Raw genomic sequence first — 22,470 nt, forward strand, 5'->3', positions numbered from 1 at the left:
ATTGTCAGTTGAGAAGGAGAAAGATAAATTCGCCGCACTCTGATAGTTTGAAAATTATAAATTAAGGAAACATATTTTATGAAGCACAGCCAGTTGTTGTATAATTCCTTGATCAACCTCGATATATTAACGCATATTAAATGAAATACGATGTAATTGTGTGAATTGAAAGTTCACAGTTAACACACAAGTAGGCGGTATATTTTCAAAATCGTTGGATATAAATGCATTTTGTAAAATCATGCCTTTTTATATTTCTTATTTTATAAACTTTCTTTTACCCGCCACCGTGTGTAATTGCTTCTTTATTTTAAATATTTCAATGATTGCCTTGAATAACTATATATACACCTAAGTGATTTTTCTGTTTCGCATCCTGTATCTTCAATGATTATAAAGCAAATCGTGAAATAGAATTAGTACAAAAATGATATATCACTATTATTATATTAATATTAATCAACACGTAACATAAACTAAGTTAAACTAATATCGATCTACGATAATGTTAATCTGTAAGTTTGTAAGCTTTTCAAATGGTCCTCGCGTTGCCGCCTGTTTGTAACGCAAATGACAGCCTCGCCTCGTCGGATCGAGTATCGCGATTCTCGAACAATTCGCGTCCTCCGAGATTCTGCGGCCTCTGCATCGCGTAAACTCTTTTATGTAACGCGTACGCACGGCCTTGAAATTGGAGAACCGACCAGATTCGAACGAGCGAACGCTGCTACACGTCGATGGTCGCGTATATGGTTTCGCGTGATCGCCGCGTTACGTAAATCCGATTCCGTCGCAATTGGATTCTTGTGACCGGTTTGCGGATGCCCTCAAAGTTTGGTACGCCGAGGATAATCTTTAAGATTGTCTTCTTTAGCGCATTTTTTCCTTCCTTCGATCTTTAGAAAGCTTCTCAAGGATCTCTGTCATAGTTCAATTCAAATAATTTTTCTGGGTCAGATGGGTGGTTGATAGTTCGCAAGTATTCGTACGCTTGTCAATGCCTTTTACGAATATCTTACGTATGTCAGGCGAAACATTTCAAAATTTCGTTAACGTTGTGATGACATCCGATCATCATGATCGTATTTATAAGATTTGAAACGATTCTGAAAATGTACATAGAAGCCGCAGGATATTCGGAACGAATATATCGATGGCTTACTATACAAATACTGTATATTCACTCTTTGTGAAATTTATGCTTTCGTATGTAACAAACAGTTGTTGACTATTTCTTTATGTCGTATAAAAATCACATTCAATCTAAATTTAATTAAATAAATCTAAATTTGTCAGAAATGTTTATCGTATCTGGTGTAAGATATTTTTAAGGACTATGAATCCATCCTTAAAGGGATCAATCAATTTTAAAGTTCACAATCAATTTTATAACAGCATCGATAAATACAACAGCAAATATAAGTACAATACACAAAGTTTCATTATAAGATTTATTTCAAATGTAATTATAACTTAAAGTCAAGCTTCATTTTAAATTGTCTTTTAAATTTTAAAACTGTTCTTTCTCTGAATGCTAAGAGTAGACATGCAGTATTTATGCAGTAGAACATCGATATAATTTTTTGCAGAGATTACAAAAATATCCAAACAGCTAATTATCACACAATATCAGTAAATCTCGGTATTCAGCGGCACTACCTTTAAGGTGACACTCACACTTTAATTGTGACTTAAAGTCAAGATTCATTTTAAATTACTTTCTAATTTTTAAAACTGTTCTTTTTTTGAACCCTAAGAGTAGACATACAGTATTTATGTGGGGAACTATCGATATAATTTTTTGCAGAGATTACAAGAATATCCAAACAGCTAATTATCACACAATATCAGTAAATCTCGGTATTCAGCGGCACTACCTTTAAGGTGACACTCACACCTTAATTGTGACTTAAAGTCAAGATTCATTTTAAATTACTTTCTAATTTTTAAAACTGTTCTTTTTTTGAACGCTAAGAGTAGACATACAGTATTTATGCAGTGAACTATCGATATAATTTTTTGCAGAGATTACAAGAATATCCAAACAGCTAATTATCACACAATATCAATAAGTCGCGGTATTCAGCTGCGCTACCTTTAAGGTGGCATTCACACTGCAGGTATATTAGCGTTTGACTGAATACAAGTTTACAGCAAACATGTTGCAACTTCTATATATATTTTTAGATTTGAGTTCAATATATGTTTAATATATGTAATCATGGCAGTTGCGTTTCATTATGATGCTAATGAAATATCAAAATATTTCGTACGATACGTACAAAAGAGTTTGTCAAAGTTTTTTACGGTAAGTATAGGAATACTTTCGCCACCAACTGTAGACGTTAGCTGCAATCACAAATTTACCTACTTCATAAACACTATGTTGCGAAACGTTACAGAAATCAGTGGCACGTAGATGTCGTAAAATGATATTGGGTGCAGCGTCTCACTTTACAGCCCCTTCGATCGTTTTCGACCGGTGGATTAACGATTTCGAAAAGCGAACGCGAGACGTAGGCCACACGTGCTCGATATTTGCATCAACTATATCGATTTACCATACTTGCCTTAAAAATTCACCACGTATGAACTTCTAAAGGATCATCGAACAATTTTGAATAACTTGAGACCGAGTTCGTTCTATTTATAATCTATAAAACAGAAGAGTCGTTTTGAAAAATTCGACGAATATTTTGAGAATGACGTCTATGAATAATCTTCGGCGTGTAGAAGAAAGCGAGAGTGTTATTTTTGTGAGAGAAATGTCAGAGTAATGTAGTGTAAAAATAAAAGAACAGGTCGTCGATAGAAACGATCAACGGGAATAATAGTGCACCATAAATCGAGTACGCCGCAACGACCAATGGGATATGATCATGCAATTGCCAGGAGACTGAAGTGCATGTGCATCACGCGGTGATGCATTGAGAGCGAGGTCGTTGAAGTGTCGATCAACAGACACGAAACTGGCTCAACGTGAGCCGTTTTAATGGCTCACTTTTTATCTTCTTGCCCGTTTGTTAGAAAAATCGACAATCGAAGAAGCGACAATTGAATCGTGCACGATCTTGACAAAATTTGAAAGGCTTGGTACAAATAACATGCAGCTACGTGCGTGAAACTGAACTTTCTAAATGCGTATGTTAAATATTTTTAAAAGAGACTGTAACAGTTTCATTCCAACAAACGTTTAACTCTTAGAACGTGTAGATTATTTTAAAAGAATCTAACAAAAATGTTTTATTTTAAAACCGATAATTCTTATTCGCCTGAAATAATAAAACTATTCTGTCATTGGCAGAATTTACTAGATCGAATAATGTGGAAATTACTTTGATTAAACGTATCATGTTCTAGATAACCTACATGAATTAGAAAGATGATATAAAAATTATTTATTATGTGAAACTGTGAAGATTCAGTTACACGTATGCCATTTTGTAAAATTTATGTTCAATTAAAATTTTGTTAGAAGAAAGCGACATTTCATATGCATTGACCTAATACATATTACATACAGAACAAGAAGCTTCACAAGACAATTCCAAACTTCCTCGTTTGCTCATAAAATTAAGTAATATGATAAACCTATTATTACCAATACTGATCTCAAGAAATAGCTGGAATTCTAAATACCGTGCCAACAAGATCAACGACACGTCATGAATAACAAATCCGCCTATTCATTTCCTTCGGGGAAGGAAACGCCTCGCAATAGAATAGGAATGTAGTGTACAGCTACGTCCGAAGGAAATCGAGAACGCTCTTCCATCCGTTGCTCACGGCTCAATGTCAGCTCGACAGAAAATAGTTGAGGAAGCGATATATATATATATATTACGATCGATTTCCAAGCTGGAACGAAGATAATTCGATTAGAAGCTGTGTCGACCGTGACCAGGTTTACCGGGTGTGTTATAATTGCCGATCGCATTATCGAGTGTCAGAAAATCTACGAATGGCGGTGATTCGCATGTCTCGGCAGAGACGCTAACTCGATTTGCTTCGAGGACGAATCATATTGTAATTATCATGGAGAAAAGCTGATTTGGAGCAGCTTTCTTTGCATGCGGAGGATAATCGAATTTCGTTCGGATCGAGCCTCTTTGCAATAGTGAGAAAGTGGCGAATTCATAATAACAGTGGTAATTGAAGATAACATACTTGTGATACTTTGGGTGTCGCGAAATTTCAATTAAATTGTTCATTTCTTGTCTTGATGGGAAAAGGGCGATCGAAAAGTACCAAATTTTTGTGCTCCTTCAGGCAACTAAAATTTTTATATGGCGTCATACTCCCACAGATCTAATTCTATATCTATAGATTCCTATATTCTTATATTCTATAGATTCAATAGATTCTAAGGTATCATTGGCAAATGTGTGTGATGGGAAAGTCGTAAAAAATGTAGATGTAGTGTCCCGAAAGGCGAAGTTTGGAGCTTCGTGACTTCGAACAATGATAATGTAGTATCGTAAACTATTATGATTAATTTATTTACAATGAGTGGATTTTACAGATGTTGATTAAACAGGAAACGATGGCTGTTTAACGTGAACTAATCACAATAACGTACTATAATTTAGACAACTCAATAATTAATTTGCAACTCTCGTCATCACGAATCCAACACTATCTCGACAACGCAACTCGCACTTTCCGACTTCTCGATTCGCACTTTCCGGCTTCCCCACTGACACTGACTGTTAATTCGTCTTTCTCCCTTAGCATCCCTTTATCTTTTCTGAGGCCCACCACACACGTGTTCCGCATCTGCTCTTCGCCAGGGTCACGTAGGCCTTTTCTACGAAACTATTCAATTGAAGGACCGACGACATATTGTTTATGGTTCACCCAATATCTCTTAGGCCTTTCGTCCACGATACTACAATATAGGTTTAATAGATTCTAAGGTATCATAAGAGTGCAATCACTTTTGGCAAATGCGATGGGAAAGTCGTAAAAAATGTAGATGAACTGACAATGTCTCGAAAGTCGAAGCTTGGAGCTTCGTGACTTCGAACGATGATAACTTGAAACTGAAGTGGAATGCAGAAATTCAAACGCTATTTTGTAAAGGATAGCCTTAATATATATATATATATATATATATATATATATATATATATATATATATATATATATATATAATGTAAAATATAGTATGTAAAAACATATTGCTCACATTGTGAATTGATAACGGTAACACGAAACAAATTGAGGTAAGATATCACAATGCAAATATCGTATGGAATACGTTTGTTATTACTTATTTCTCATCTCTCCTTATCATATCTCATATTCATATCTCTCATTAATTATATCTCATCCTCTTCCTTTTCAGATGACAGCTTTTCAATAAAACGATCATCAACGACAAAGTATACAATGTATGGTGTCTTGTTAGAATTTCAATTAATTTGGCACTTATCGATCATCATTCTCTCTTCGGTTCTGTCTTGAACAAATGAACTGCAACGTTCACGAAACGTTGAAACGAAGCGCGCTAATCAGAACATGATCAAAACCTAAGGACTCTCACATATGATCATCTGATAGATGTGCCCGTCTAATCATCCTGAAAGTTTAAAACCTAAAATTATTAATTAAAGATGTTTCTGTTCGATATATCGTATTGCGGTTATGCTGTTCCACCATTTCCCAAGCAATTTCCAAGTATTTCTACGTCCATTGCCATAATAACTTCTCCAAGCTACCAAACCAATCTCCAGACACCTTCAATCTAATTTTTCCCCCAGCAGTCGCCATCGTTCCCCAATTCTCTAAGGGTCGCAGTTGCCGATCCACGAGGGTCCAGGACATTCGTGATCGATTAATTAAACGGCGAGGCAACGGCGTGTCACTCGAGGGTGCCTAATTAATCGAGCGGTCTCGAACAGCGCAGCTACACCATCTTACCGAGTAAAGTACCGAGCATTGTACCACAGGCAACGGTTAAGGCTAGCCAACAAACGAACGCTTCGTGTCGGTCCAGTCACGGTAGATCCGTGTCAAAGCGTGACGTTGATCGATGGATCATCGATCGAGTGACGCCCCGTTTCCATTCAACCTCGGCTGGATACGATCGACGGTGACATAATCGCGGTGAACGAGCGGTCAACGTTTCCCGAATCGAGGAACGCGCGTTTCAAACGCGGTTGATCTCGATTTCGATCGAACTGGCGTCAAGGAACGCCTTCGATCGCAATTTCAACGTCCGTTTGTCATCCGGTGTCGAATCATGGTCACTGGATAATTACTCGTTATTTCGGATCTACGGTTCGGAATCAAGGATATGGTAGTTGTAGGGGTTGGTTCACGTCATTTTGCTCTGTCTGGAGGCTTTTGGAGGAGAAAGGAACGGAATTTGAATGAAACTAGTGGAAAGAATCGTAGAAAGTCGTTACATTACGGTTTCAAAGTACGTAACTGGGTTTTTGGTAATTTCTGTTTTTCTTTTTTTTTTTACAGGTCTTTAATTTTCATTAGGAAATGATATCTAGTATGGATTGTATTGAATTTTGTTCTTTGAAATTGAGAGGTTTCCTGGTGAAAGGATTGCAAGGCAAAATGGAAGTTTAAATTTTAGTTTTTTAGTATCAGGTGTGTTTGAATTGATGAATGACAAATGGCTCTTAAAGAACTTTGTTCTTCTCACATTTTTAAATAATTAGAGGTCGGCTCGTATCGTTGGCTTCAAAAATCGTTGCAATTATAATATTTGTTAAATTATCTTTCGTAGATCTCATCTAGCAGCGGAAAATTTGTTGCAGTGCAAGATGAATAATTTGTCAGCCATAAGTGTTAAAGTTTACTGGTTACATTTAACTGGAAACGATATAACATTTCAGATTACACGGCATGTTATGTTGCGACTAAAATGACTGATTGATAGTAGATTAGTTAGAAAATTTAATGTATAGTGAATATCAGTAGATGTCCTAATACTTATGACTGGTAGTATATATACATGGTGTCACATGTTACATAAGTTAGATGCCAACTAAACGAACCATAATCGAGAAACAAAACCAATTCTTATAAAATCTTCATCTTATTAAATGGTCGATTCACATAATTGACCCAACCACTGAAAGTATATTTATAATTGATTCGTACGAGAATACAAAAGTAGGGTAGACACAATACCATGGAGTTTAGTCGCACTAATAACTTTGATAGATCAGATTTATAGAGGCGTTTCCATCGTGATATGGTCAGGGTCAAATTGTTCGAACAACCCAATGCGTGTCAATGCCTCGTCTGCAACATTATCACGATCAAATCAGTGTGTTGGAACTTCAATCTCTTATGGGACGCCTGCGTCCTAGTCGTGAGTCAGTCTAATTCAATATCCACATGGAACGTAGATCATTGAATTCCAAGTTCCTATAACTAACTATACATATATATATATAATACCTCGACAATCTTTTGTTGCCTGAACAAGATAATAGTGGTTTTACAACCTTCTCTTCAAGGTCCTTCATAGGCAAGACTTTGACGTTCCACTTTTTTTCTCATTCTGTCAGATATCTGCGTTAATTTTTATAATAATTTTTGCTTATAAAAATACGGATAAATATGTGTACGTGCGAAACGTCGATGAAGAAATTTGTATAATTTGCATAGTAGTCAAACACATGTTTGACGCAAGTATATCTCTTGGAATCAAACACTCGCTTATTATAATGACTGATGATAATTTGTACAATGAATTGAAGAAATGCCTCCTGTAAAGTAAACTAAAACAAAGTTCAATTTTATCTATGGATCTAAACGAGACGAAATTCGTTTTATTTATAAATCGCACGATATGTACAACATGTTTTCTGCATCTTCGATTGTATTGAAGTACGTGGCCATGTGAACCAAGTTGTAGAGAACGAAACAGGTAAAAATTAGTTGGAATCAAGTTTGGAGAATACGCTAGGTGTGGCAATACTTTTTAAGCAAGGTTAAAAATTCCTTCCTTTCTAACATTTTCGACATGGGACCGTGGGTCGACGTGAAGCAATTTTCGTTTCCTTTCCTGTACACGGTCTTCTGCATTTCTACTCGTCGTTTAAGATACCAAGCTGTTATTTGAAACGATCAGAACGCAAATGGATAAATTTAAATGCGCCGACTAAATTTTCACGTTTAAGATATTTCTGTCGAAATCAAAGGAAGATTAATTCCTACGATCGTTATTTAACATGCAAGGATACTATTATTGTGAAAGGAAGAAATCTTCTGGCAAATAATTTATTGTTTTATACTAAATAAACTAACTATGAGGTATTATAGATTAAAATAGAGAATAGAATGTTTATTTGTATTTCAGACTCACAGCTGTTACAAAGGAGATTATTGATATCCACTAAATATATCGTACATATGTATAAACGTTCATACATACAACCAATACACGCACATACACATTGCGATATATCAACATATTTTATAACACCACAACGTATTACGAAATAATAGTATTTTATAGATAAAACATTTTGCAATGAAAAATCAGAATCTTTCAATTTTTGTATTTTCATTGTTTTCTACGAACACTCTCCAATTACTTTAAGCATAAGAAAGAAAGTTTCGTCTTTGCAAAATATATAGAAAATTTCAATATTTCATATATATAGCTGTTTTTAAAACTCACATAAAAGCCACTTTTAACGGAAAAGCGGTCATTCCAATATTTACAGGAAAATATGTATTTACTTCAGTAGATAGATCCACTAAAAGGGAAACTATAATCCCTATAACGCGATGGACGAGATACGTTAGAGCGCGATTAGAAACTTGACGTGTATACGACGAGCGAGCTAGTTAAAAATCTAATCGATAAACACCCGATGACCTAACTTTCGCGCACTGAATAATTAACAGCGTTACAGATACCAGTGTCTTTGATTAAAAAAATCTAAGTCAGCCGTGTATAGCGTCACTGTGAACAACGCAGTCAAAGTAAAGGACACTTGGCGACACGATTTATCGTCAAACAAAAAGTTTATAATTATAGAGTTATAATCACGCGTATAATATTTCTGTACAAAATCCGATCTTAATTCCTTCGAACTGTAACGTTTGATAAAGACTAACGCAAAGTTTATAATGACAAAATTCCGTTTATGAAATATAAAAAAAAAAAGAACGAAGAAATATTTCGATATTTTATTGGAAAAATATTAGATTCTAACAGTATTTATGTAACACTTAATAAGGAAATCAGTTTTATAATTTAAACAAACGACTCTAAACTGGTCTATCACAAAGAATAAAGTTTAAAATGATAAAAGAAGACGTAGGATTGTTTCAAAAAGATCGAATATGAAACTGTGCTTAAATGCTTCAGTTGTAAAGATTTCTAAGAGACAACGACTGTAAAGGCAAAAATAATTAACAAAAATCTTTGGTCTAATCTGCGTTACGTATCTAACACGTGTCTTGCGCCATCGTGAGACTATTAAACAACTCGTGTATGTTTAGGCTCGAAACGTGTGCGTGATTATGTTGCAAGACTGAAATGGAGCAGCCCACGTGACCTTCTAGTCTGCTTCGATGTCATTCATTTCTACTTAGCGACCTAATTTCTCATTCAGCCGCAACGCAGGAAATTTCATCACAAAACCCAACCAAGATAAATAATAAAATCGTCGAATTTTTATTTAGCACGCGATTTAATATCTCAAAAATACTCCACGCTATGAATAAAGTAACAAGTTCTTATATAGATACCTAAACAATGTAAACCTTCGAATAGGCTAGAGATGGCGAGGTTATGGTATTCGACATGTGAACTTCTAGAGTAATCAATAGTGTCATATGGCGTAACACACTTAATTTGATATGCAATACGCATTAATTTTGCGCTCCTAGGGTTCGATATTCCAATCTAGTACAAGTTACTTTACTAATTAAAAGAACGCATCCAAATAGTTAAAATTAATTTTGTTTAGATACTGAGATACTAAGAGATCTCTGTTCTTTTACTTCGCCTAACATTAACTTTGATATTGACATAAAAGTATACATAAGGACGTATAAAAAATATTGGTTAAATAAAGTTCCTGCGTTTCTTCCAAAGTTAAGCACTATTGTACCTTTAAATATGGTGGATCTAGATTTAAAAACTATAATTAAATATCTTTGTAATTTTACATCTATGATATTATAAAGAAAAATATTATTTTGCCATTGCCTGATATTTTGGAAGAAGAGCATTATTGTAAAACTAAAACGTTTTGGATAATGTCTGTTATCCATGTCGGTCTGATTTCATAGCAATCCCAGTTTCGAAAATGTAAGACATTCAATCAACGCATCCTCTTTCAAAATGTACATTGTACGTGCAGGTGGTCTGTGCAAAAAGTCTTGCAACAATTTAAAGGCACTGGCTGCACATGTGCATTCAGTGTCCACACGTGCATAACTTCTTTCGACGTGGATGGCTGCGTTCAAAGCCACATAAGGAACGCACATAACGTACTCGATCCACATGGTGTGTAATTTAGCGACTATTCGCTCGTCTAGGATACCATAAGTGCCGCTGGACGCGAAACATTGGAACTAAAATATAGTTCTACGGCTGGTACCATTGTCAACGATCATCGATAACGTTATGATTGTGTCGTGACAAGTTCGTGAACGTGAACGTGAAAATAGGACAAACAACAAGGCACCTCCAACCTCGAGACAGATGCAATTTTGATTCAATATCTTCCATCTTTACATTTTATCGTTGCTATATACTACATCTTATAACTAAAGGACCATCTAAAAATTTTCAATTTTTCATCCAAAGAAATTTCGGAAATATTCCAAAGTAGAAATAATATTTTCATCTCGTATTTGTGAGATCTGATTTCTTAAAAATTCTTAAATTTAATAGGTAACTACGTGCTTCGTAGAAGTTTCTCGCTTAGCATTCTATTATTAAAAATAGAGAAAAAAAGATATCTATGACAAAGAAATAGAGAAAGCAAGAGAGCTAACTATACTAATGTAACATACATACATTTATTTATTCATAATCATCAGCAAGAAATTAAAATGCAACATATATGTATCCGCATATATACATGTATATAATATCTCAAATTTTCACATTATTATCAGTTAAACATTCAAATGTTTACATTGTCTCATCTCTTTCAGCTAATGAAATACGTTTCGTGCAATCGTAATTAAAAGGAGAAAATAACGAATATTTTTCAGCACGTTGTGGCATTTCTAAAACTTGAATCGCTTAAGAATATTCGATAAAACATTCCTATTTTCTCAGTCTTTTCTTTTCAAAATGCACATAAAAACACACTATATAAAAACATTCCATCTACAGAAATATAGATTCTATGTATTCTCATTGCGCATAAATGATTACGAATATACAATTACGTCTGAGAAGTTCGGAACTATTGTAGTTACGTAGAACGATAACTACGAGAGTGTAATCATCGTCTCGAACATCTGCTGTAAGAAACTTAACGTAGATGGAATGGTTGAACCTGCAGGATTTCTCCGAATAGCACTTCAATTTCCCTCATTTAGTTTCTCTAATTACAAAACGGTTAAAGATAAAATTCACATTTAACACTTATCCACGCGTGTAGATTACTGCTCAGAACAATTTTGAAGTTTGCGTGCTCAGATAGCCTTATCACTAACCAAGACTTCGAATATAACTTAACCAACAATCAAAGAGTTTAGTAAACCAGACAAATCATTATGTACATCTCCTATATTTACTGATGATCTTATCAAAGGAGCTACTTAATGAACACGTGTCGTGAATACGCTACAACAGAAGATCTATATCAGTCTGATCTAAAATCAGTCCAAGGAGTCAAATCCCTCTCCCGTTTTAGTACAAATAGAAGAATCAAATTGCTGAACCATGATTCTAAATCGGATTGTTCTCATCCGCGAGTTATCTGTTCTAACCGATCGAGCTGTCCACGTTTGGTCATTGTCCGTTCAGACTCTTCCTCTTTAGGTCTGCTCTTTAAGATGGCTGTCATCGGCAGTACCATAGACAAAGGTTATAGCTAACCATATATAAGAATATACCTAACCGATATGACAACTCCTAGAGACACATATTGATAAAGGCTTTGGTCATTCCATAATGTAAGATATTTCATCTGTAAATCTAACTGATCGATGATCCATATGGAAGAACTAGAGGTTAAAAACTTATAGGATCATGAGCAATGGTAGCCCTCTGATGGCCATCACGAGAACTATCATCACAGACACGAGGTAAATTGCTCAGAAACATGATCGCCTAATTATTATGAGCAGTTTAAAAACAGAAAATAACGATCTAAGAACTTGTACAATACTATCCTTGCGACGTTAGTCCATGAACAAGAACAACGTCAAGTGATTCTTAGAAAATCTAGGATCTGTGCTTATTACTTCTCCCTTTATTTGTTCACTATATGCAAAAACGCTACAGCTTATACAATACAAGTATGCGTATTAATAATAAAATCTAGAACAACATTTTAAAAATCGCTTTCCACTTTAGCGTTCAGAAACCAGCATCTCTGATAAATTAATGTGCAAAACCTGACCACGTTTGTCGATCATATCCCTCCACCGTTGATCATAACCTTTATGTAACCGCACCGTTAGAAAGAGTCAATCCTTCATTTACATTAGATTCCAACATTTAGGGATGCACTGTTTTCCGCTAGTCAAGTGAACGCGTTCAGCCAAATTGCAATGGGAAGAATAGCTGTTGTTCCATAACAAAAAGAAAAATAAGACAGAAAAAAGATAAGATATATTGTTGTAAATGTACCTCGTACAATAGAGGTCTCGCAGCGTATTTCATTCTTTCCTGAATAAACACATTCAGGTTGACACGTTCCAATTCGACAAATAAAGTTATACCTCAACGAACCAAAAAATTTCTTCAAATATTCAATAATCAGCAAGAGATTCATCAAGAGTTCCAATCAATCAAGCTCAATTATCTTTTAGACACGTCGATCGCTTAATTTTCTGCAAAGTCTGACCAGTTGATTCGACACGTATCAATAAGTGCTATTTTCACGATGTCTTTTGAGTGATTAGCGCTCGGCGAAAAATAACTAACATTGCGATCAATACAGAAATAGACCTAAAAACTGTAACTCAGGGAATAACATTAAATGAAGAAATATATAGACTCTCTCTCTCTCTCTCTCCCTCCCTCTCTCTCTCTCGTGTATCTTCATTCTTCTACAATAATATGTAGTGCTTTATTTACAAAGCTCGTGAAAGATCAGGCTACTGTGCCCTGATCCTGATTAGGGAACAGGTCATCTCCCGCGATAGCCAAAGAGAAACAAAATCAGCCAAAGTATATTCAAACCACCTACTCTGAAATAAAAGAACATCAGGAGATATTACGTGCCCTTTGAATTCTTATGAACGTTATCATCAATGTATCAGACAATTAGTTGTGAATCGAGGATTTGGTAAAAAAATGTGTGTAAGGCAGCATTTAGTCAACTCGGAGAGTCTTTCCGCCCGTAAGACCAAGTACTTGTCACATTCGATTCTTCTTAACCAACTATACGTTTCGTTGGTACTTTTGCAGATTATTTCATACATGGAAAAATACACAATTCTACTGGTTTGTACCCTCGTGGAACTTGAAGTAGTGAATCTTCATAGCCCTATTGTTGGGATACTTGATCTTGCATTGAGGACAAGTCGCGTCTACTGCACCCTCCACCACATATTTGGTCAAATCCATCTCTCTGTGGAAGTTCTTGCTATTCTCTGCATTGTAGATAGTGTTGTGTGTCGTCAGCAAGTGATCTGACATTGCTGTCTTGTTGAACACGTGTCTATCGCATAAAGTGCAACTGTAGATAATGCTGTTGTGCGACAATTCATGGTTCTTTACGATTGTTGGCGTTGGGAACGTGAGCTTGCAACCATCTACAGAACAAGCAAATTTGGGAGGAGCATTTTTATGTTTTATGGTAAAATGTTGGCGCAGATTCGACACGCCAGAAAACTTTTTGTAGCAAATGTTGCAAAGGACTTTACCATCATTGCTGGGTAATGGTATACATTCGATATTATATGATTTGGCTAGATTCTGTAACAGATTCATGTGAGTCTTATTGTGCACCAATTGTTTGTGCTTGTACAATACGCTCATATTTGCAAAGAACTTCCTACAGACGTGGCACATAACTGACTTCCTGCCTGCGCTCATGGCATCCATGGGGAGAGGTGCTTTTTTATCCTCTTCTTCTAATTTTATTTTCTTAGATCTTGGCTCTTCTTGAGATAGTCTTCTCGCGTTGTTGTATACATGTTCGGGTTGTTGATTAAACATGTTAGCATGTAGGTTGAGCCTGTGACGGTGAAGCGACCGAGTACTATTGAACACCTTGTGACAGAGGGTGCATATAAGTGGACTACTTGCTAAATTCTTGCCAGCTGACTGTAGCTTTGCAGCAGCTACAACTGTGGATTTGTGAAGCTTCTTATGTCTTGACAGTATCTTTTTGGAGCTGTATAATTTTCCACAAATGTCACAAATGTGATCAGATTTCTTTACATCATCAAGAATGGGTTGAGCTTTGTGCCATTGCATATGCATATCTAATGTCTCCTTGTCAAGGAAAACATTTGTGCAAAGCTCACATTGAAACTCGTCACCTGAAAAGCTCTTCTCAGTTTTATTACGAGCACAGTGCACATCCCATAAGTGTGTCCTCAATTCTGTTACATCATTGAACTTGTCACTGCAAACTTGGCATTGGAAATTACCATTTGGCTTTGTTGGAGGTAAATTTGGGTAAGATTTTCGTGCTCTAGCTGGTCGGGTCATACTGGAATTGAAAGATTCCTCTTGTTTAGTCTGGCTCAATGGCTTTTGGACATCTTTCTTCATAAATCGTAAACTTAATCTAGAGTTTGCTCGATTGTGCCAGCTCCTGTGTATCTTTAGAGACGATTCTTCCATGAAAATCTTACCGCAAATGTCGCATCCGTGACCACCTAATTCCTGAGCATGGGCAGTTTCAAAGTGAAGATTTAGGTTAGCTCTGAAGAAGAAAGTCTTTCGACATTTAGAACACTGATGTATGGACTTCGCAAGCTTTGGGTGATCAATTGCTAAGTGTCGGTCATGAGACTCTTTATTCTTGAACGTTCGCCGACAGTGGGTGCAGATGATGTTGCCTCTGATAACATTGTGAATATTTCTGATATGTCTCTTAAGATTAGCGCTATTCGAGAATACCTTGCCGCACACGTCGCACTCGTTCTTTTTATCGCCAGGATCCGAGGTGGCGCTGACATTTACTGAATTTGAGTCCTGTGAATCTTCTTGTACCGTACCATACTCCACACAGGAGATGTTTGCATTTCTTTCATTCGGATCTTCTATACCATGATCTTTCATGTGAATTTCCAAAGCACCTGCGCTGCTAAACATACTACGACAGATGACACAAGAATAAATCTTCACCTTCAGATGAAGATTTCTGTGTTCCATTAGTTCAGCTCTAGTAGTGAATTCCAAATTACAGAGGGCACAGCTATACTGATTACTGTCTGATAGTTTACCAGCATTTACTTCAGCTTCAAACGTATCCCAATCCTTGATGGGCTTTGAAATATTCTGCGTAGCCTTTACTATATCGTTTTTCAATTCAGAAGTTTCTTCCTTGTTAAGATCATTAGAGTGCTCTTTGTGATGGTTCAAATAATCACTAGGAGATTTGAATTTGCTGCCGCATTCAGAACATATGAAATCACTCTTTTTGTGGTCCAACGTTAGATGAGAATGAAACTTTTTGAACACCAAATATGTCATGCCACAATGGACACATCTATAGGATGTTCTGACGTCGGATGATAAACGTTGACACAAGTCTCTATGCTTCAGCATGTTTGGCTTGTACCTGTAAATCATACCACACAGGTCGCATACATGATTGTGCGCAGGATCACCATTTTTGTAAGGGCTGGGTATGTTCAGAGTACGATTTCCTTTGAACGATTTTTTCGGTGACTCCTGTCTCAAAGATGGCAGAGGAGTTACTGGTTTTAATTTAGGAGGAGATCGTGTTGGAGATACGAGCTCCTCATACTGTTTATCTGAATGCTTCGATAGATGAGTAAGCAGCTGCTTTCTGTCCGGCAAAGAACGTAAACACATATTACACGTGAAGCATTTCTGCAAGCCTTGTTTCGGTATAACGAGAGCAATCTTCATTGCACACTCGAACGATGCTCTACAATGTACTTTATACATCGATCGATCCGGAAACTCCGTCAAACAAGCGATACACGTGTGCGGTCTTAGATCGGGCATGTGCTGACGAATGTGGAAAAGAGTACTTCTACGATCGCTAAAACTTTGTTCACAAGAGTAACATGAATATGTCTTCAATTGACTTATAATATTTTGCTGCACTTGTGTCAATGGAGCATCCTTCTCCATGCTCATTAATTCATCTTCCAAATCTTCAACAAGCTCTTCCTCATCTTCCAATTCCAATTGATTAACACTACCATTCTGTTTGTCACTATGAAATCTTTCCATATGTTTTGCATAAGAATACTTAGAATGCAAATTAATTTGACAATGTAGACATTTCTGTTTAAAAACACGTGCACCCCTAAAATGGGTATGTGGGCCTCTTCTGACTTTTTTCTTGCTTGCTGATGTGGATGCGTTGGATTTCTGAGTGGAATCAGCTTCCATAATCCTATCCTCTGAGCTTGAAAGGGGATTCAAAACAAGTTCACTACCAGTAACAGATTCAATTTCTATAGTACAATCTGTGTCATAATCATCTTGTGGTTCAGATTTTATACAAATGTCCATATCTTTCGTTAAAGCTGGTTGATCTCCCTCTAAAGCTACTTCATCATCAGGTAATTGCTGATCTTGATCATTATTTTCTGAAGGATTATTATTTTCTTCAAGATTAGTGGCTTCCTATAAAATAAACCAATTTTAATGTACCTTTATTTTTTTACAGTTTGTTTTGAAGCATATCATACTTACCAAATCCGAATCATTCGTAGATTCAGAAATAACCTCGACATTGTCCTCACAAAAGTCCAAATCAACAGGTTCATTTTTAATAGTTACAACCTATGACACATGACAATAATACATTGATTACAAGTCCATATATTATATTATACTCACAAAATTAATAGAACACGTATATTTACCACAGGATTTGGTTGCATGTGTTGTTCCAACCACCGATGCAATTTGTCTTGTGAATGCAAACATGTTTCTTTGTAATTATGCCACTCATTCACATTTTTAATACATTGCGCACATATTTTCGTTGATAATCTATCCGTTACTAAAATCTAAAAAGTACATAAACCCAATAAAAATATAAGCATGTATCAAGCTTCAAACAAAAGTTAGGTTTCTCTAAAGATAATATTACTATAGAAACACGTTTCATTTGATATTTGTCTATCTAACCTTTACCAATAAGAATAAACACCAATGAAATACCCATAATCACCATTGCCAATGCTCCCATCTCAAACATGATCCGTATAGACCTAACCTCAATGTACTCGTTTCAACGCAGTAACAAAACGCGAAGCGTATAAGAGTACGCGAAGAGAAATAAACATTCAGGAAGATGACGGGCACAAAAGTATTAAATAACAATATTTTACGCACGCACCTGAATCGATAGACAAGCTTGTATCTTGCTGGCTAAGGACACCGGAGAGTTGTCCGTTTCGAACACCGACAATTTTGGCTCATCGGTGGACAGGCAGAGTCTACACACATCTTCCACATTCTGCAACTCCACCACTTCGCCCATCGTGGACGTAGATGTTCGTGGCTTTTCTTCACTGAATATCAGGCAGGTGTTCTGCCTGCCAATAATGCGCGCTCCTCAGAAGCAGGTTAGGGACGCAGCGTTTTGTTTGTACGTCGACATTTGAAACTGAGCCCGAGCGGTCCATTTCGATACGTTCCTGCCGTTCAAAGGAAAAATTAGATAACGAGCGCACACTAGGTAAAAGCATGCTGCTTTTTAACGCGATATTTATTTATTGGCCGAATATTATCATGTTTCGCGTGACAATATGTAGTGACAAATATGTGGAATGTATATTCAGTGATAAAAACCAAATATTTTGATCTGGATAATGAATGTATGATGTCAAATGGTTGTAAAAGTTTTTACAAAAATGATGACGTTACTAAAATAGGAAAACGAGGGCAGTAGTGGTAAATTACAAAGCAATGGTTATATAGTTGGTCGAGTGGTCGTTTATTTTATATATATTATTTGTTAATATACACTTGACATGTAATTGTTTGTCGTTTGTACACGCTGATAAGATACATTGTACATATACTACAGGTAACGTACACGGTTACATTTCGTTTCATTTACCTTCATCATTCGCAATGAATCACTCGGTAACCGCGAATTAACGAAATCAAATATTTTAATCTTTTTTTTCAATTTCGAAGTATCAGTAGCAAATTATCATCATGCGGTTATAAAAGTAATACAGTGTATAAAATCCAAAAATTCACAATACAAATTGGGCTGATCTAAAATATCCTGTCGTATATAGGACTATTACATACAAAAGGTTAGAAATCAGATATGGTTACGTAACTAATGCAACCGTTATCACAAACTACACGATTATACACACACGAGCTTTATTTAATTGCAAAACGAATCGATACAGAATAAAGTTTGAAAACAAAATACAATTATACAAAACTTTCTAAAGAGTTTCATCAATCTAAATGATTATAAAGATTAAAAGACTTATGAATGTGTCTCTACATATACATGTAGCATCGATTGAAAAGCTTCAATCACTCGTACCTGAAAACTACGAGAATATGCTTTCGAACAAAATATTATTGAGCGTTCTTTTCTAAAACGTGTTGTATATATGGCAGCTATGGTATATTTTCGAAAAGCTCTTCTACACGGCGGCCACTCTAAAACCGCAAATCTACTTGGTACATGGTGAGCTTCCACGTGAACATGTCGTTAATTTATCGATAGCACGTTTTGAATACAATTTCATTTTAAATATATTTTTCTCTTTCTTCCCCCTCCTTTTATTAATACCGTAACGATCATATACAGTGCACAAATTAGAACCATTAAGAGATTCCCTAAATCTATGTATCTCGCGGACCTTTGTCCCGAATCAGCTATTCACATTAATGTACAGTATAGGATTAACCATCGATAAATAAATTTCTATACATGTATCGTCAACAAGAGTTTCCTATTCGGTCTCTTTGAAAAATATCAGCTTTCTATCCATCTACATTTTTTACGTTTATGCCTCGATAAAGGTACTCTTCTGGTGGAACAGAAACGTTGTTTCGACGTTTTTTGAAATCTCTTTTCAGTAAAAATAAAAAATTATATTTTCGATCTCATTAGTGCGTTTTCTTTCGATTTCTTTCAAATTTGTTCGATCTCGTTTGAGAGTCAATTCGTTCGAACAACAAGCTCTCGTGAACGAATTGTGCAATGTTACGAAAATTCGTCTCGTTTTACGAATGACATCTGCAACGAGGTAACACTTCAACGATTATCTGTTATGAATCATAAGGGACGAATTGTTGAACGCCCACGATAGTTTCGCGCCATTTTTATGGCCAACCAGTTCCGGTCCATGTTCCACCATTCGTCTGAATCTATCGCAGGGAAGTATGTGCGCAGGATTACTGCGCAATTCAGGTAGTCAGGCAATTGGAATTGAAGCAGGAATTTCGTTGCGACTGCTGACGGACGTAATCTTGTACGTTGAATTTCGTGTCGTCCGGGTCGTTGCTTTTCCTCGCCTTCAAGTCTCTGAAATCAAATAGAAATTCGCTTTTTATCTTATCAGGTGTTCTCCAGCCGCTTAAGTCTGATGAAAACCAGTCACTTGACTTTGTTGTGATTTCGCAACGTTCATGCTTCCAATGCAATGGTAGGATTGAACCATTGAGGAGGATTGCATGTAGAAACGGGATGAATTTCAATATATTTCCACGAATCTAAATCAATTCCAATAAGTTTCATTTTATGGGATTTATCTAGTATTCATAAGAAATGGTGATCTTTTGACATTTGCAAAGTATATTGTAGCGTTACTTGGATCACTGTGGAAGCCTAGTCTACACTGGCAGACAATTGTCCGCAGTCAATGCGTATACATTTTCCAGGGAAGAATTCGCAAAAAAACATATGTAGTGTTGAAGTGGTTACCACTTCTAAGAAAACTCTACATCTGGTTTTTTTAGTTTTCTCAAGCACTGAAGCCATCGACAGCGCGTAGACAAAAGACTGCGACGAAGTTAGGCCATAAACAGTAGACAGGTGACGTTGGCTTCAGGATTTTTCAGTTATTGGCTAACACAACTAGCGTGCGGATCTGGACCAGCTCAAATTGTATTCTTACTTATTACACTTCTATTTAAATATATTTTCTGCCTTACGATTTATCCACGTGTTTTCTCTGTTTACACATCGAATAACCTCAACATGTAGATTGTAGACTACTGTCTACAATTATCTGTCAGTGTAGACTAGGCTTTACTGAGCTCGGAACCGGGATGTTATAATAGAGTTCTACTAAAGTGTTTGAACTCATGTTATATAGGTTCGAATGTACCTCAAAATATGTTTCTCGCTCTCTCTTCTCGATATACTCATGAACTGTCTAACACTATCCAATCAGGTCCGAATTTATTTGCAATATGCTTAATCGTGTTATGATTGCATCACTAAAACCGTTCGTCTGCATTACGCCTTGGTATTTGTACAGTGCTGCCTTAAGATTTAATTTGTTTAAGATTGACAGATGATAGGTTGGTGATGATTAATGAAAATACCTAGCAACGGCCAAGAAGGCCAATTCGACGTTCAGGCCAGTTTTAGCTGAGGTTTCCATAAAGGGAACTTTGTACTCTTGCGCCAATCGTTCTCCGTCTTCCCTCTTCACTACTCGTTCCGTTCCACAGTCAGACTTGTTGCCTAAAATTATTTATTTTAATTTATTAGACTTGGTGAAGTGAACATAATGTTTAATAAGTGGAAATGTTTGTTTAACGTGAGCTAGCCTGATGGAATGGAATTAATAAGTTGACATTGATAGTGATTTTATCTATGTCTAGTCTAGGTTTATGCTTACATCTCGTTAAAAGTAGATCTGCACGCTATCAAACATATCATTTGCTGCGAAGTTGATGTCCTGATCTGACTATAAAATCTATCATGTTCTATTTATCTTATTTTAGAAAAATAAGCTGGTGATCGGTGCTTTCTCATAAATCAGTTCTTGGAGCTGTCGTTTCAATTAGAAGTTTCAGCTGAGATCCATAGTTAGAATACATGTTCCTTATAGAGGTACAGAGCTAGTTTTACTCCCTTATGATAAAGTTCATGAAAAGCTACCAAATAGATCATTGAAACGTTATTTAACTCTTATATAGCGAACCAAAATGTTGCAGTTATTATTAACAAGTATATAAATTTTAATACAAAACTTTGAAAGTATTTCAACTACTACTATTGATAGTACTAAAGGTACTATTCAAAAATATAAAATTATATCTAAATTTTTATATCTTATATTTATTATCTTATATTTATTATTTTCTATTCTATATCTAAATATTTATATCTAGAACTAATCGGTTTCGTGATGTTTTCAGTAGGAAGCAAAAAGTGTTAAAACAAATATAGAGTTAGGTACCGGCTCGCCCACACCAAGATTACGGCAAATAATTAAGTAGCCATAAATCTCCTTACTCAATACTAAAATATCCTCGACCGGACTATTTCAATATAAATGGTTTTAAGACCATATTATATTCCATTCATAAAAATTGAATAACTATTTACAATTTTAGAAAGGAATAATTGAAATTTATTAAAAATTGTTTTAAATATTTGACATTCTTCCATTCAATGTTTTACGACTTATAATATTCATATTCAGATATTGATCATCTGTCAAGACACGACTCAATCAAATCATCTAGTCAAGCTAGCGAACAGTTCTTGATTTTAACGATTCCCTCAACCAACAATCTGCTCTTCCTAGAACGTCTTTCTCGACTTTCTACGAAAGTAAGAAACCTGTCGAAACTATGCAAAAACCAGCTAACGTATCGATCATCTTGGCAACTTTCTCGCAAACGAGACGACAAAAAAAGCAATCGCGGCTCTTTTCCTTTTCTCTGTTTTCCTTCTTTAGTCTCTTCAGACGAATGCAAATAAAGACTAGGTAAGAGATATGTTCATTTTAATTTTTGTTGACATCCTTTCTTTTTTTATGTTATACTTTTGCTAAAAGGATAGTTGTAATAACTAAAAGATAGCATGGTAAATATTGCACAGTTGAAAAGAAGAATAATTCGTTATATCTAAAAATATGTTCTCTTTATCAGGTCAGGTTTAATGATTTCTAAGGTCAGGTTTAATGACGATA

The 22,470-nt window shown here is 35.8% G+C and overlaps 2 protein-coding genes across 4 annotated transcripts in view; both read right to left on the bottom strand.

Moving 5' to 3' along the window:
• Positions 1-13,589: 13,589 nt before the first annotated feature.
• On the bottom strand, positions 13,590-17,964 carry LOC117239729 (zinc finger protein Xfin-like). Its single transcript, XM_033505542.1, has 4 exons — positions 17,679-17,964; positions 17,200-17,346; positions 17,027-17,116; positions 13,590-16,957 (listed from the first exon to the last, which is right to left on the bottom strand). The coding sequence occupies exons 1-4, from the start codon at positions 17,820-17,822 to the stop codon at positions 13,616-13,618; spliced, it is 3,723 nt and encodes a 1,240-aa protein (XP_033361433.1). The 5' UTR covers positions 17,823-17,964; the 3' UTR covers positions 13,590-13,615.
• Positions 17,965-18,257: 293 nt separating this feature from the next.
• LOC117239732 (ras-related protein Rab-37-like) overlaps positions 18,258-22,470 on the bottom strand; it is a 175,754-nt gene continuing 171,541 nt past the window's right edge. For all 3 annotated transcript variants that reach the window (XM_033505545.1, XM_033505544.1, XM_033505546.1), the window contains 2 exons: positions 20,870-21,011; positions 18,258-19,844 (listed from right to left, as the gene is read on the bottom strand). In XM_033505545.1, the coding sequence (XP_033361436.1) occupies positions 19,727-19,844; positions 20,870-21,011 (260 nt within the window). In that variant the 3' untranslated portion in view covers positions 18,258-19,726. The remainder of the gene's footprint in view (positions 19,845-20,869; positions 21,012-22,470) is intronic.

Source organism: Bombus vosnesenskii, unplaced genomic scaffold (genome assembly GCF_011952255.1).
Source record: "Bombus vosnesenskii isolate JDL3184/JDL3185 unplaced genomic scaffold, Bvos_JDL3184-5_v1.1 scf7180000014105, whole genome shotgun sequence".
NCBI classification, from domain to species: domain Eukaryota; kingdom Metazoa; phylum Arthropoda; class Insecta; order Hymenoptera; family Apidae; genus Bombus; species Bombus vosnesenskii.